Source organism: Falco naumanni, chromosome 4, assembly GCF_017639655.2.
Source record: "Falco naumanni isolate bFalNau1 chromosome 4, bFalNau1.pat, whole genome shotgun sequence".
Classification (NCBI taxonomy): domain Eukaryota; kingdom Metazoa; phylum Chordata; class Aves; order Falconiformes; family Falconidae; genus Falco; species Falco naumanni.
Genome location: NC_054057.1, coordinates 87,842,252 through 87,857,415, shown reverse-complemented (window position 1 = coordinate 87,857,415; position 15,164 = coordinate 87,842,252). Strand labels below are relative to the sequence as shown.

At 47.2% G+C, this 15,164-nt stretch overlaps 1 protein-coding gene across 3 annotated transcripts; it reads right to left on the bottom strand.

Moving 5' to 3' along the window:
* Positions 1-249: 249 nt before the first annotated feature.
* Positions 250-15,099, bottom strand: GGA2 (golgi associated, gamma adaptin ear containing, ARF binding protein 2). 3 transcript variants are annotated; one of them, XM_040592212.1, is made up of 17 exons: positions 14,902-15,019; positions 14,146-14,230; positions 13,212-13,363; positions 12,610-12,708; positions 10,677-10,800; positions 9,348-9,451; positions 8,798-8,878; positions 7,838-7,975; positions 6,637-6,718; positions 5,562-5,681; positions 5,130-5,294; positions 4,825-4,880; positions 4,386-4,537; positions 3,403-3,572; positions 2,791-2,960; positions 2,258-2,368; positions 250-1,644 (listed from the first exon to the last, which is right to left on the bottom strand). In XM_040592212.1, exons 3-17 carry the CDS (start codon positions 13,335-13,337, stop codon positions 1,534-1,536), a joined length of 1,809 nt encoding a protein of 602 aa, XP_040448146.1. In that variant the 5' UTR covers positions 13,338-13,363; positions 14,146-14,230; positions 14,902-15,019; the 3' UTR covers positions 250-1,533. The 3 variants fall into 3 exon arrangements, with proteins under 3 accessions (XP_040448146.1, XP_040448145.1, XP_040448147.1); XM_040592211.1 differs by having other exon boundaries at positions 13,212-13,287; positions 14,902-15,013; XM_040592213.1 differs by lacking the exons at positions 12,610-12,708; positions 13,212-13,363; positions 14,146-14,230 and having other exon boundaries at positions 14,902-15,099.
* Between the last annotated feature and the right edge of the window lie 65 nt (positions 15,100-15,164).

The window sequence follows — 15,164 nt, the reverse complement described above, 5'->3', positions numbered from 1 at the left end:
GGAGTGGGGGGCGGCCCCCCGGGCTCGCTACGGCAGGGCGGCCCGGCAGAGAGCACCGGCAGGCGGGGGGCTGGGCAGGGCTCCGCCGCCAGCGCAACTCCCGCCCAGAACTGCCCCGTAACCCTGCGTGCAGCGGGTGTGCGCACAAAGCTCAGGTCAAGCTGACCCAGCCTCGCAAGTCGTCTGAACTGAGGCATGGAAGGACTGCTGACCAGGGGAGCCAGCCCTCGGAGACAAAGAACAGATAACGGTAAGAACACCGTTATCTAAACTATGCAGAAAGGAGCCTCCAAGAGAGAAAGTTATGACCGCAAAAGGAGGCAAGCTGATAAGGTGTTGCAACCCACAGAAAATTAGTGAAAAGTAGGACAATGGTAACTGTGGTAGTGGGAGATCACCACCTCCAACTCATCTAGCGCCCCCGACAGAGGGCAAACCCCCACTTGGGGGGCACCGTGTCACTGGTACAACACACAAAAGTGCTATTTTGGCGTGCACACTTACTTGCATTAGAAGCGAGAAACCTGTAACCAGTCCTGTGTGTGAACAAAAATGAGTATGTGCTGTACTCTGAATATGCAAGTACTCTATGTAACGTGTGCCCTCGAGTAACCTGGTGTGCGTGCTAGGAGGAAAGATCCCCTATGTATGCAGTGCTGCAAGAAACCACTGTTGGCTCTCTAAATTATCATTTGGTTTGGAGAGTTTTCACTAACAGAAATGCAGCGTGTTTCACAAAGCCCCACAGCCAGCAAGGTCCAGAAGCAGCTCTGGGCTCCCGCAGTCACGGAAGGTGTTCAGCTCGCATGCAAGAGGCGGCTTTGTGTGGGGGGCACCCCCAGGCTGCCCCAGACATGCCCAGAGTGCTGCAGAGCCTGATGGAAAGAACAACCGGTGCAAGACAAGCTGTGGGGCCTGGGGATGGATAAGCTGGTGACACTCGGCAGTTTTTTCTCCCAGACTGGTCCCCAGGCCTGCCTGCTATTTACTGCCTTTACTCTGTTTTGTACCTTTTCCTATAAACCACATCTACCAGATGAGCCCGGCTCTCACCATTCCTCACATTTCTGCCTGCCCATTGGCACACAGGCATCAGCAAAAACAGGGTCGGTAGGTTCCTGGAACAGATCCTCACCTGCCTTCAAGCAGTCTGCCACAAGGGCTGATGGTTGTTACAGATTTGCTTGCTTGCTTTCTTTTTTTTTATTTATTTTTTTTTTTTAATTCAAAAAGAAAAAGTAATGGGGAAGAGAGAAAAGTGGCCCAGAAAGCAGAAAGAGGTGTATAGAACAAGCACCAAGCCTTCCAGGCAGCAGGGCTCTACAGCAGCCTCCTGCAAAACAGGCTCAGCTACAGAGAAAGGCTGTGGCAGAAGCAGCCAGTTTACATTCCTCCTGCCAGACACCAAAAGGAAGGAGATGGCAGATCCCAAGGAAGGGAGCTGTTAACGGAGTCCAGGCCGGCATTGCTGGCACACAGTCATCCCCCCCGGCACAGCTAAGGCAACATGGCAATGTCCAAGCCTGCTGAACTTCAGCTCCTGCCCCAGAGCTCTGCTTCTGGGAAGCCAGTCACCTCTCCCACCTCAGCGAAGGGCTGCACACCTTGCACGAATGCTAGTTTGTATCTCAGTCGGATGGGATCCTGTGAGAGAAAGGAACAGAGAGAGGCCTGTCACAGTTGCAGGTTCCTGGGCTCCTTCAGCCTCACCCCTCACAGCCTTGGTGCAGTGAATGACCCTCTGAAAGGGGAGCGTAACACTTAGCCACGCGGAAGCTCCGCACAGAACAAGACCTGGATCTTTATAAGATACATAGGGAGTGACTGGGAGACCTGTGCAAGCCACCCAAGGGCACACTTGGCAATCCAGGCCCAGCCAACCTTCTCAGTCTTTGGTGTCATCATTATTCACCAGTGCAACAGAACTGCCTCCTGTTGCTCATGGCTTGGGTGGCCTTGTGTTCCACCACCTGCAAACATCTGCACAGGTGTGTGTGCTCACAAACAAGCCATCCCTGCAGGTAGACTGAAGCAGAACTGTGCAGGCCCCTGCAATAACCTCCCATTCAATCCTTCAGATTATAGCTCTGGAAACCTGTTTCAGTGGGAAAAATGTCTTCCCAGCACAGCCCAGACTGCTCTGTCTCTCCCCTGCATCTCCCCACTAATAATACTCTCCCCATCTTTCATACAAACACCCCACCCACTACAGTGACATTCCGAGTGCTCATCCAGCAGAGTCTGTCGCCACACACACCTTTTGCGGATTGGCAAGCAGCAGGACCTGAGATACCACTGCAGGGGGGAGAAGGGGGCTGAAGGCAGGCAGCTCAGAACCGGACGCTGGCTGTAACTTTATTTTCATGGTCTGAAAGAGAAAACAAAAGGAATAATTTCTGGTCCATGCTGAAAAAGGGCTGGGAGTATTACCAAGCTACAGAGCTGGTTAAAGATATGTCAGCCAGATTTTGTCATTTGATGAAAAGCGTGCCTTTCCACAGCCCGCATCTAAAGGCAGATATTCCTAAATAAACATAAACAGGCAGAACAAGTCTCTCACCCAGAAGGCTAACGCAGCACGTCTGGAGCCCTGTCTAGTTGTTGCAAGACCAGGGATATACTCTGTGAAACAGGCACTGGCACCACCACACAACCAGGTTCACCGTTCAGAGAAAGTGAGCCATGCAATTTCCAATGAGCAAGGCAAATCCTAAGCAAGTAATGGTGAACCTTCTCCTCAGGACATTTCCGAGTAGTCCCACTCTCTGTTACTCGTCACAGGCTTCTCACCTTTGGGACTGCAGCCTGGAACACTATGTCCTTAACTGGTTGAGCTGATGTGCTCAGCATGGAAAGAACCAGCACCAGCACATCTGGTCGGCCAGGAGCCGGGTCTCTGGAGAAGTGGAGCATAGCTTTGAAACCATTCCTGTCATACACAGTAAGCGGACAGATGCTGCCTGCCGGAGACAAAAGGAGAATCAGAAACAAAGCCTGGATTCCCCACCCTTCTGAGGGCAGAACAGCAAAGACAGGATCAAGAACAGCAAAAGGGAAACACACATACAAACTTTTACTTCCTTCAGCAAACTCACAGACCAAGCAGCATACAGCACCTGCCTGTGACCTACACTTCGCCTCTAAGGCGGAGAAAGGAATCTGAATGTCTAAATTGGAGATTTAGCAGCTTAGTAGGGAGGACAAGGACATTTCCATCGTACGATCCCTAGCACTTGCTCAAATTCTCAGATACATTAAGTCCTTTGTAGAACAGTCACTACTTTTCTCCAGCTGACCCACAAAGCATGAAGCTACTTTGGCTTGCTCCCCTGCAAAAATCACAGAAGAGTTCTAGTGAGCCTTAGGTAAGCAGAGCTGGGGCACAGAAATCATTGCACTTACTTGGTGTAATTGAAATTAAAGGAACAAAAAGGTTTTCTAGAGAAGCATCATAAGAAGCTGGATGCAAAGAGGCAGCAGGCTTCAGCTCGTAGCCTAAACTGGAGAATGAAGTATCTGCCATTGAGCTATTCGGGAGATCTGGAAAGGGCAATTTCATTGGCGATAAATCCCTGGAAAGAAAAGCATGTAGAAAGCTTATATCAACTGGGGTGACTACACGGTATATACACCTTCTGCTGTGTCAATTTGTATTCCAAATCCCTTATCCCTTTTAGGTATAAAGAAAGCACAAGCTTACACTGAGTTCTTGAGAAATCGGAAAACTGTCCCTATCTTACATGGAAGAAGGTGCTGTTTGAGCATCCATTAAGGCAGACTTTGATTTTAGTAAAAAAGTGAAACAAAGTGAAACTTGGTTTCAGGGCTTTGGAAGTCTACTCTCCCTATGCACAGACTCTCAGGAGCTCTAGTCAGTGAGATTAAAGTAAATTCCGTATCAAAGACAATGCAAGAGGCTGTGAATCTCCAGTAAAATTTCCTGGCTTGTATTATGGCAGACTGGATAAGTACATCATAATGGTCACCCACTCTGAAGGTCTGTGGATAATTAATTTGGCTTATGAACTGTCAGGCTTCCGCTGAATGCCTGTGTCACAGCCAGAAGAAAGCTAGGGAAAGTAATTTTTGAGTCACAGGTTATTATAGAAAGAGCTGACTGTAAGGTTTTTGTTCCTTTTGCTCAAGATCACCTTGTTACCAAGCCACAGGATTTGTCTCTCAAAATTTCTGACCTTTGGAAGGTCCCAGTGTGCAATTACACAAAGTGCAATTAACAGAGGCATAACTGCTGCATAAGAGCCAATGGGTGGATGGGTAGCTTGCCATCACTAACCAGTTGTAGTTGAAAAGTTTCCCTAATCCTCATTGCTGTAAACCAGTATTCCTCATCTCCAAAGTCAGACTGCATTATGCAGTTTTCTTACAAAGGTAATGTCTTGGTCCTGGATTGTAGAGAGTGCTGATCAACCAGGCCCTGAAATTCATTCTTCTCTGAACAGCTGTCTTCAGAGCTCTCCTGCAGTCCCCATGTTTGAACAGCACTTACGATTTCACCATATCCATTGTGTACAGCAGTCTGAAAAATAAGGCACTTCTGGTTCATGCTATAGAACAACAGGAAAAATCAGACCTGTTGCATTGAAAAGAACCTTGTTTTTAATAACACTACTTTAAATAGAAATAAATATGAGTGATCTGGTTGCAGACTGCAACTGAGAAATCCATTGCTGAGCAGGAGGATTCCAGTTCCCCCTTCAGAATAGAGTGGTGTAAAAAAAGGTTGCTAGAGAAAGCTACATCAAGAATCATGTCTGATTTTTGTCCTTTGTACCTTATAGACTAAAGTGTCTGAGGATCACTCACCTCTGCTAAGCCAAAATCGGGCAGTGGTTCCTGTCCAACAGGAGAGTTGCTGAGACCTAAGAAAGGTGTCAAAATACCACAGGTCAATTACAGAAAACAAGAGTTTTCCACAGGTTCCTCCTTTGTTGTCTTAACAGCAGTTGACTACAGTCTAACATCATTAAAGAAAACTACATTCTTGAAAACTTGATGAAAGAGTCTACCTTCTCTTAGGACCAACGTTAAAATCAAAGTTCTCCTATCTTTATTAAACACCACAAACCCTAGTAACAAGGACAACACTGTACTGAATTGCATATACAAACCTAATGACTTAAACTCCTCATCAAGCAGACAAGTAGAGGTGCTGCCATGGTGGGAGGTAGCGGGTATGTTTGCAGAGTGGTCTGTAGGAGACTGGGATGTGGCCTCCAGTTCAGAGAAGTCAATCAGTGTGTAGCTCTTCATGCGTCTTGGGGTTGGCCGGCATGCTTTGGAAGTAGCAGAAAGAGTTAAAGAGAAACTTTCTGAAAGGAACTGTATTTATGGGTACAGGCATGCCTGAAAGGACTCGGAAGCGAAGAACTTCAGGAACATTTTCTATCAACTACACATAGAAGAAAATGATGGTTACATAATGTTTTCCTGTGTTAGAGGATTTTTCTCCACATTTATTCTCCAAGAAGCACTTCCAAACTCCACTCCCACAGGACAGACGGAAGCAGAGCTGTTGTGGAATGCCGCGGGATGCTCTTTACCTGGTGCATCAGCAGAGCTGGTGGCTGAACCTCCTCCACCACCATTTTCATGGCTGGCTACAACCTGCCTGTAGTGTCCAAGCGCCTGCGTGAGCTTGTCATTGGCCTGCAGTATCTCAGCTGGAAAACAAGAAAAGAAACAAAATATTAATGTTTAACACGAGGGTCATTTCCACAGCACTCTCCAAAAGGCTCATGAGAAAGGGACATGCATCTAAGGACTTGCCTGGAGCAAAGCCTAGCGGGGCAATCTGCCCTAAGCTCCTGACTAGTTTTTCATTCCACTTTCTGAAAGGCAGCACTTTGCACACCCATATGCTGATTTCATGCCTCTCTCCCATTTACCAAGATCACTTTGAAATCTGATCCTGTCTCTAAAGTACTTCTAGTTCCTGCCATCTCTTATGTACTTTGTTGTTCTCCGCAAGTTTTCCGAGTGTGCTTGAGTCTATAATCCAGCGATCCACAGTTGAAGAACCCTAACATTCATGGATATGAAAGAAATGTTTGAGGCACAGCTGAGCTCTTACTGAGCTCTTGATGTTTAAGATGTCTGTTCAGCAAAACATCACTTCAGTCAGGTTTTCAAGGCATATGGACAAGACTGTGAAATGCAATCCCCTGGGAAGGGCTACATTTCATAACTGTGGAATTCAAAGATTCTGCTCATATGACCCTCCTTGGTATTATACTTACGAAATTAAAAAAATATCCCTTCTGTGTTTATAGACAGAGAGAACTTCGATCTCTGTGGAGAAAAGACCTCAAACCCCTTCAGTTCTCTGAACATCAGAACTCCAAAAACTCTGAAAACCAAGCTGGCTAGAAGAAACTGGATTCACTCTTTATCTTCGGGCTCCGAGTGCAAATTATTAATAGCTGCCTTGGAGAGGAGTGGGAGGAGACTTATGCCACTTCCCATTGGCATGCTTTAAAGGTGGAAGTGGAAAGCTTTGCAGCAGAGTAGCAAGTGCCTAAGCATTCCCCTTCTCAGAAGAAGGGCATACCCCACTTGTCAAATTGAAGGCAGACAAACTTAACTGCAGAGAAATCCAAAGACAGTGTTGGCTCTTACCTAGAGCCTCATCGTCATCAACTGTCTCACTGGCAAGGCGAAAGAGCAGCGGCCTGAGCTTCTCACAGCGTTGAAACAGAGTCTATGGAAGGAAATGTTTCGCATCATTGCTCAGGAGATCCCAGACACTCCCACACTTTTCTGTCTCTGTGATCACTTGTAAGTGATGCTACCTCTAGAAAAGGAAGATGCACTTTCTGCCCAGGTCCAGACAAAGGGTATCAATGCTGCATGTTGCTGCACTCTTAAAAATTCACAGTGGCCTGGAAGTACAGCCACTGGAACAAGGAGGCTTTGCTGGTATCTCCTCAGCAATCACATCCTCTCTATGCATACAGATGTAAAATAGATCAGCGTAAAAGTATTCAATTTAAAAGAAAAAGTATCCAGGCATGAACAGATTGATCACAGTACTCAGAAGAAAGTATTATGGCCATCCGTTGTAACTACTGTCAGACAACACAAAGCCACTTACGGCTCTTGGTGTTTTAGGAAGTGAGCAGGTGTGGAGGCAGCTACTTTTCCAGTCTGAAAGTAGGGTCTCTTCCATCTACAGCAGCAGCCCTCCCACCAGCAACTAGCTCCAAACTCAGCTGTCACACATAGCCACAGGAGTTCTTACCTACAAAAACTCAGTTGTCTGATTTTTTTTCATTTGAGGTGGTAGGCATCCTAGTAGAGTTTCAGGTCTTTGGAGGCTGTAAAGCTATTCTGACAGCCCTATTAGTGACACCAAACATTTCCTCAATTCACTGATACTCATGAGCAACAGCAGACCAGTGAACTCTGGGCAGAAAAAGGGGAATCAGAAACCATTGCACAAGCTGAAGAGCCCACAGCTTTGAGCTTCTCTGGTCAGATCTCATCACACCCACCTAACCATGCCTGGGCTGAAGGGGATTCCTGCGCGTTACACCACTGTTGGAGGAAGAACCACTTCCCCATAAGTTATCCCAAGAAAAGCAGCTAACCTGGACAGAAACTCAAACTGGCACAGCAGGAGAGTTCTGTTCCGACTTCCATTACACTGATGGGAGGGACTGCTATTCGTCAAACATGTCAGAAACATTTTCTGCCATGGTAATGCTGTTTCCTGGGCAGAAGCTGAGTGCACCGTCCTGGCCTTTGAATCCTGTTGCCCTGGGCCCTCCCAGGCATAGCCAGACAAAAGAAGGTCTTACGTAGGAAAAAGAGCATTTACCTGTAGGGTCTCCTGGTCAGATTGGGATAATTCTTGTCTCTTGTAGTTTTCCAGTAACTTGTCCATATATTTAATATTCTCAGAAACCTCACTGATGGTGGTCACTCTTCTGGACACCTTATCTGACTTTTCTTGTTCCTTTGATGAAAAATTAGATATAAGTAGATGATGATTTGGCTAATACAACCAGTGCCTATGCTTGGCTGGGGCACTCTGGATCACACTTGTTGAGGAGTTGCTTCCTATTAATATCTCACTGCAGGTACAAGAAGCACAAAGCAGTGCAGGTAAGGACACACCACAAAACAATTCCAGTATCAGTGCTGCACAGCACCTCCCTGCCAAGGGTGAGGACAGAATCCTCCTGCCCTTCTCAGGGCACCCTGGCCACTGTGTTGGTGCATACAGAATTCATTTCATGACAGGCATGAGTAAGACTTGAAAATTAGGAGTCGGGAGTTGGTGGCTTCTGCCGTGCAGAACACTCTCAAAATTAGTGCAGGGATTTCATTTAACGAGACCAAATCTCCTATTTATGCAGAGAAGTGGGGTGCTCTTTCAGATGGAAAATGAAAACAGACATGCCAGACATGCACACACATACTCCCTGCAGAAAAGAGACAGTTCTGTACAGAGGTGGCTTTTTTCCACCTGGGAACAGTTTGGTTTTGGAAACTTTCTATCACTTGTGTGGTACTACTGCCAGGATCCCACTAACATGGAAGTGTCCTGCCATACAGGCTCCTGGGTCTATATATTCCCTCTTCCTGGCAATGGCAAAGGAAACAAAACATCACAGTTCCACACTGTAACTTTGGAATAAGACATACTGAAAATAGTCCCTCCTCTGGGGCAGCATTATGATCAGGTATAGAGGCCCCCTGTCAGAAACTGAATTGCCAAGTCCCCTCCCACCTTCCCCATCTGCAAACACAGCTTCTGACCCAAGGAGCTCCCTACCTCTTTAATCATGCTCTTGATCAGACGGTTGGCAGCCTGCAGGTCTTCAGAGTGGCTACTTTTTAAAAGCCTTGCTAAGAGCTGTTGAGGGGAGAGCATTGGGCACCAGTGAGCAGCAGTCTCCAGGCATTCTTACTACAGGCACACATCACATAAGACCAGATACTGAGAGACACCCACTGGCATAAAAGTTTCTATAATCCTGGAAGTATGTGGGCTCATGTCGCATAATCTAATCCAGATTATACTGCTGCCTCCTACAGCTACCTGCACACATTGGCTGTTTGGAAAGGAACTCTCTGGCCCTACAGAATTTCTGTAAGACCTGGAAAAATCCTCCCTTGGGAAAGTTTAATAGAAACTGATGTTTTTCTGAAAAAAACACCCCACTTTTTACTAAGCACAAATTTATGACAAAGCATCAAAGAATTCTCTAGCTGTTCTACAGCAAGAAGTATTAGCATTATTCTGAGGATACTCTGTCTGAAACAGCAAAAGCTCCCAAAATATGACTGAGCCTGTCTTCTCATCAGTACAAATCCAGGTTTACCTTGGATTTCTCTTCGTCTGTGTCAAAAATAGAATTCTGAGGTCTTGGAGAAGGGGGAGGTAAAATTCTGTCTTCTGGCAGTTTGGGGTCTTCTTTTACAATCCCTGGAATGAGTAAGAATATTTGTTCAGTGATGCCTGAGCTGTTAAAACACCAATGCTCAACAGAGGATTGGATTTTGCACCCATTTCATTCATCCCTCCACAGAACTTTACAGAGTGAGATGAGAAGCAAGGACTTGCCTTAGCAAAAACCCAGGCAAAAGACTTGCCTTTCTCCCTTGAATTAAGCACAGGCCAAATGAGATTTTCAGAGTAGAAAATAAAATTCAGATGTGCTGAGCTCTTCTGGGTGAACTGCTAAAATTCCCCCATAGCAAGAGTGCCGGGCGCACACCAGCGCTGACCTCCAAGCACATGGGATTGCCACAGTCCGGATGGCCATAAAACATTGGGCACCAAACACACGCAGCCGAGTGCCAAAGGAGCCCTTAACGCCCACAGCGATTCCATGGGCATCTCCTCTCCTGCCTCCCTAGCCAGCACTTAGAGCAGCAGCGACGGTGCAGGCGTTGGATGGGCAGGGTCCCCCAGAGCTGCCTGGCAGGAGGGCACACAGCACCCCTGCACCCCTGCTCAGTACCCCACCAGTGCCAGTGCTGCAGCAACAGCCCAGCCTGCAGCAGCTGCTGTGCACAAGAAAGGCAGGGATGGCAAGGAAACTTTCCACAGCAGGACTTGGGGGAAGGCTTGCAAAGCCATTTGATGTTCAAAGATGCAGGAAGCAAACCGGTGGGAAACATCTAAACAAATGCCCTAATTCCCCCAAATTTCCACAGAAAGTATTACAGTACTTCCCTAGTTAAACTCTGAAATTTATTACTTAGGATAACAAGATGGGATTGGACAAATTTCTAGATTACAATACCATTAAGGACTATTGAATATGATGCAATGGATGAAAAATCCAGCTCAGCATCTCTCTGAATGACCCCCATAATTCTGGGAGAATATTCCAGGGTAAAGATCACTCTGAGTTTGCCCTGTACCTTTCCCCTGCGCAACAGTGGTCAGCACTGTGTGAACAGAGGCCACAAGGCTAGCCTGAGCTTTGACTCAATAAGGCTGTTCTCTGGTAAATCTCTTTAAACAGTGACATGCATCATTAAATACCCAAACAGCCTTCTAAGCATGGCCTTTGTTCTTTTACCCCTCACACACAACATTTTATGAAAAAAGCTTAGTCAGAAATTGAAAAGGACAGATATCTGTAGTCTGAAACCACGTGACTTGGAAGACTAAAAAGGAAACCGAAATAACAGAACTAAACCTTGTTTCTTCAGCATCTGATAAGCATCCCGGATTTTAACTTCCTGAGGAAACCAGACCGTCCAACTGAATATTACTTCTGTGACTCTTGACTTGACTTTTTCTGAAGACCAGGTTCCATAGTACTGAAAACAAACAAAAAATTAAAGACAAAAAGAGATTAAACCCAAGAATTAGTGCCAGATATGGCACATGGTTCTAGCCTCAAGTTTTCTGTGTGCAGAGGCCAAGTGGCAAATGGATTCCTAACACTTTATTCACAGTGTTGCCAACTGTGTATTTTGTGGTATAGGAAATAGTGTGTATGGCTTTAAATACAAGGAATGCTATTAAGCATATGATAATTACATAAATAAAATGAAAGCATTTCAGAATTTCCCTGATCAGTTATTGAATCCAAAACCAAAACTATGCTCTTTTATTTTAGTGAAAACAGTTCTGTGCTTGACTTTAAATACTTCCCTTAACTGCCTGCAATGCAAATAGTGCCGCTGGCCTCAGCCAGACTCACACAAATGAAAACTGAACAAAACAAGAAAAAGTTACTCTCTTTTTTCAGCATCTGGATGTTTTCTTAGATTTTTCTCATTATTGCCTATAAGCACTCACTTTGGTGTATTATAAAAACATCGGGAAGAATGGTAAAAGCCACACACAAACCTCTGCTAGGCATTTAAAACTCATTCAATGATATCTGTTCTGTCAAAACAGCAAACAAAACTCTCTGTAGTGATACATTCTTTAAAGTTTGTTGTTTCACTGAAATACCTTTACCAAGCCCAGGACTGAGAGAAGAGGTTTTGTTGTTTGGTTAAACATTTCTCTGAAATCAGCTTTTTGCACCTCTGCCATCGAGATGATGTAATGGAAAACGAAGCCTGTACAAGCAGTAAATGTGCACAGGACCCACTAAAAAGGGAAATTGATTACTGAGCTGCTGAGAAGAGCAGTGAAGAGAGTCCCAGGCCCGTTATTTGATGCAGAGAGGAGCATGGCATGGAGATCACAGCGTCTCTGATAGAACAGGTCTCCATTTTTCATCAGGAGAGGCACTGCCAGGGGACCCAATGCATCCACTCTGAACTCACAGCTCACTTAGCTTCTCAAACTAAACTTCTAATTTCTGATTGCTGCTTCTCTTCTCAGGAGGCAGTGATTGCACTCAGAAACAAAGTGCTCCACAGCAGGGAGCAGGAATATATCGAATATATTGAAGGAATATATTGTGAGCCAGGGAAGCAGAGCTGCAGGAAGGGACTTTGCAGCTTCCATGTTAGCTACAGCTGATCCCTCTCAGCCTCCCCCTGACTCAGGGCTGTCACTGCCCCGGGACTGGGAGCCCTCTGCCCAGCTTTCAGGAGACCTTCAGTGGGACCCCAAAGCAGCTGCATGAATGCGTGACCGTCAGGTGATGGCAGAGCAAGTGCGGCACAAGGGCCGCTGAAGGCCAGTCCCTGGCTGCTGCTACCTAAGCTGATGCTGCCCCACGAGCAGGACCCAAGCCCAGGCTAACTTCTGGCAGGAGGAAGCAAGGAGAGCAGCCCGAGCACAAAGAGTTTGAGGACAGAGCATAAGGAAACATGGGAGAGGCTCTAGGCAGCTCCTGGCAGCTCCGTCCTCTGCCACTTCCCCGATCGAAGTTCTGTAAATCACTGAGAGGCAAAAGGGCCACAGGCTGAGTGGTCACAGAAACAACTTCAAGCTCCTCTAGTGTCCCTGACTGTCCTAGCAGAGCTGGGAGAAACCACAAGGAAATTCACAGAAAGAGCCCCTGCCTTACATTGTTTACAGGGGATTCACATCCACTCCTTATGCTTGGAGGCACAGAACAAATCCTGCTCTGCTTCTGTGTGAGATTAATTCTGTTTTCATATCCACCACAAAATAAACAGTGTGTCCCACCTGTGATATCCAGTGTAACCATGACTACCTACCTTTGGGGAAAGCACTTTAATCAGCTCATTCAGAAATCTGAATTTTGCTATTTCATTGTGAAATCTTTCACCGCAGTTATTCACACAGGTCTCTAGCACCTGCAGAAAACAAAATGGTACCAAACAGAAACAGTGCACACAAGTCTTGGGGAATTTTTAAAAACTTTAATATTTTAAAAATTAACACTAAATTTAAGAAATTTCTGGCACTGCACTCAGAAATGCAAGATACTGAGAAAGTTGGGCAGTAAGAACATGTACTTTTCTTTCATCCAACCTTCTTAAGCAGCATGTTTAAAGACTGTCTGCTCTATCCTACCCACCACTAGTAACTTTTGGACCACAGGTCAAACAGCACAAGCTGCAGACCACTGAAACATGTCAGCAGAGTGACCTGGGAAGGAACAACAGCCGTTACTCTTTCCGTTATACCCTGGCTTCTGTATTCCTTGTGCAACGGGAAGTTAAAAGGGAGAGACATCTAAGAGAAAAAGAAAGGGAGGGACATCTAAGAGAAAAAGAAAAGACAGACTGTCTCTATCCCTCAAACTCTATTTCCAAGCTACTGCTGCCTCTCTTTGCATGCAGATGAAAGCACTTACTGTGAGAGCATGAAGAGCTTCCATCTCCTGAGGTGACTGTATCTTATGTGCCAGCAGCCTCAGTGCAAGTGATGGGCTGGGGAGTAGCAGAAGCAAGTGCAAGTCAGACAACGCGCAAGTTCCCATGAAAAACAAATGCTGCTGATTATGCCCTGCAGAGAAGAGCAACTGCTGGATTCACAACCTGTACATGACAGGCACCCTTCCTCCAGCAGAGCACTGGCCTGGGACACACACACATGCACAAGGGGCGAGAGGTGAATCGAAGCAGCTTGTGTGACCCCAGTGCTGTCCTCCAGCTGTGTCCAGAGGCTGGGGACTCTCCCTGCGCCAGTGTCATGAGAGCAGGCTCTCTGGATTCGCAGGAGCTTTGATGCAAGCCCCAGCCAGCCTGCCTGTGCACACATGCTGCTGGGGCAGATGGGTGCCAGACTGCAAGCTCTGAACACACAGGCGTCTGCTCTAAAGAGATGATCAGTAAGCTTTGACAGGTCATTTGCTTGATTATTTCCTGCTCCTTCCCATAAAGCCGAGACTGTCAGCTGGAAGGTGGGGAAGTCCCAGCAGAGATCTCCCACCTCTGAAAGGAAAAGCCGAGGCTGAGCTCACTCAAGAGCTTCCCTGCAGCACCCCACAGCAGGGTATCCTTGGCCAGACTCCCAAGAGGGCACAGCAGGCAGGACTTGCTGCCTCGTGGGTTGCAGCAATGGATGTTAGAGCCCATTCCTAGACATCAGCCTCCATGACGCTGGCATACACCTCTCTGCAACTTATTTACACTATCAGTAGCAGCAGAGCCCATAGAACACTCCCAGCTCTCTCCAGGCTCCCCACACTGCAGTTCACAGGTCCCATTCCCCCTGCAGCCATGGGAGCAGCTCAGAGCCAGACTCACAGCCCAGAGCGAGCACAAAGAGCTGTCTGTCTGCCTTACCCTTCTATGTTGGCGTTCACCTGGTCACAGAACTGCTGGATGCATTCCCAGTTTTCCTCGGGGACACTTGGGTCGGTGGCTTTATCTTACACAGGAAAAAAAAAATAATGAAGAAAGAATAAACAGCCACAGTGTGAGAGGCATGCAAGCGAGTGGCACAGGGCAGGAAGCAGCTCAGACCTTGCACTGCTACCAACTGCTTTAGGGCTTTTTGTAAACGGGCAGAAATAGAAGACGCAGGATGAGCAGGAAACAGCTGTTACTAGAATCTGCCTAAAAATACAGTCCTTGAGCACACACTCTTAGAGAGTCAAAGTCAGGCACAAACTGAGGTGTTGAAGGCAGCAACAGCACGATGTCGCTTTTAGCACAGAGCACAAGAAACTGTTAAAGAGCATTTACAGACAGCTCCCCCAGGACTGGACTGCAAACCTTGCCGTGCTGGAATACAGGCACGGTTTACCCTTCTGCAACAGGGCTGCACAAGGACCCATCCCAAAGCTCTGGCTGCACGGCTGAATTGGGGAAAACAGTCTTTTTTGGCTTGATTCATTCCCCAGTCCAGTGTTCAAACAGCTTTGGCAGGACTGGGGCTGAGGATGGACAGGAGAGATGCAGCAGGCTAAGACAGCACCTATGAACATCACCCTAAAGGGGGTCCGTGGAGTAAATGGGCCCTTCCCCACAGTGCTGAAGCTGCTCCAGTGCCTACCCAGACAGGGCTGGGGGCCAGCCCCAGCTCCCAGCCCCACTCACTGAGCCACCGCTCCAGCTCCCCAGCGCCAGCCATGGACTCCTGCTCCGCTCCACCCCGCCGCTCGCAGGAAGCAGATCCACCCGCCGTAGCTCCTCGTGTGCCTCCACTCGCCCCGCGGGAAGCCCACACGAGTGTTTGTGGTGTGGAAGTGTACGCTGTGGGTGTGGGCTGGCTTGGTAAAACATCCCTCCCCGCCACCGCCCCTCTGGCTGCTCCTCCCCTCACTGGCATGCAGAGCGAGCACACACTTGCGAGAACAGAA

Excerpts from the sequence above, each read along its gene's own strand:
- GGA2 (XM_040592211.1), bottom strand. The coding sequence starts at position 14,935 with ATGGCTGGCGCTGGGGAGCTGGAGCGGTGGCTCA. Across the intron at positions 12,709-13,211 it reads AAGCTCTTCATGCTCTCACA|GTGCTAGAGACCTGTGTGAA; the intron begins GTAAGTGCTTTC and ends TGTTTTCTGCAG. Across the intron at positions 8,879-9,347 it reads CAGACGAAGAGAAATCCAAG|CTCTTAGCAAGGCTTTTAAA; the intron begins GTAAACCTGGAT and ends TCCCCTCAACAG.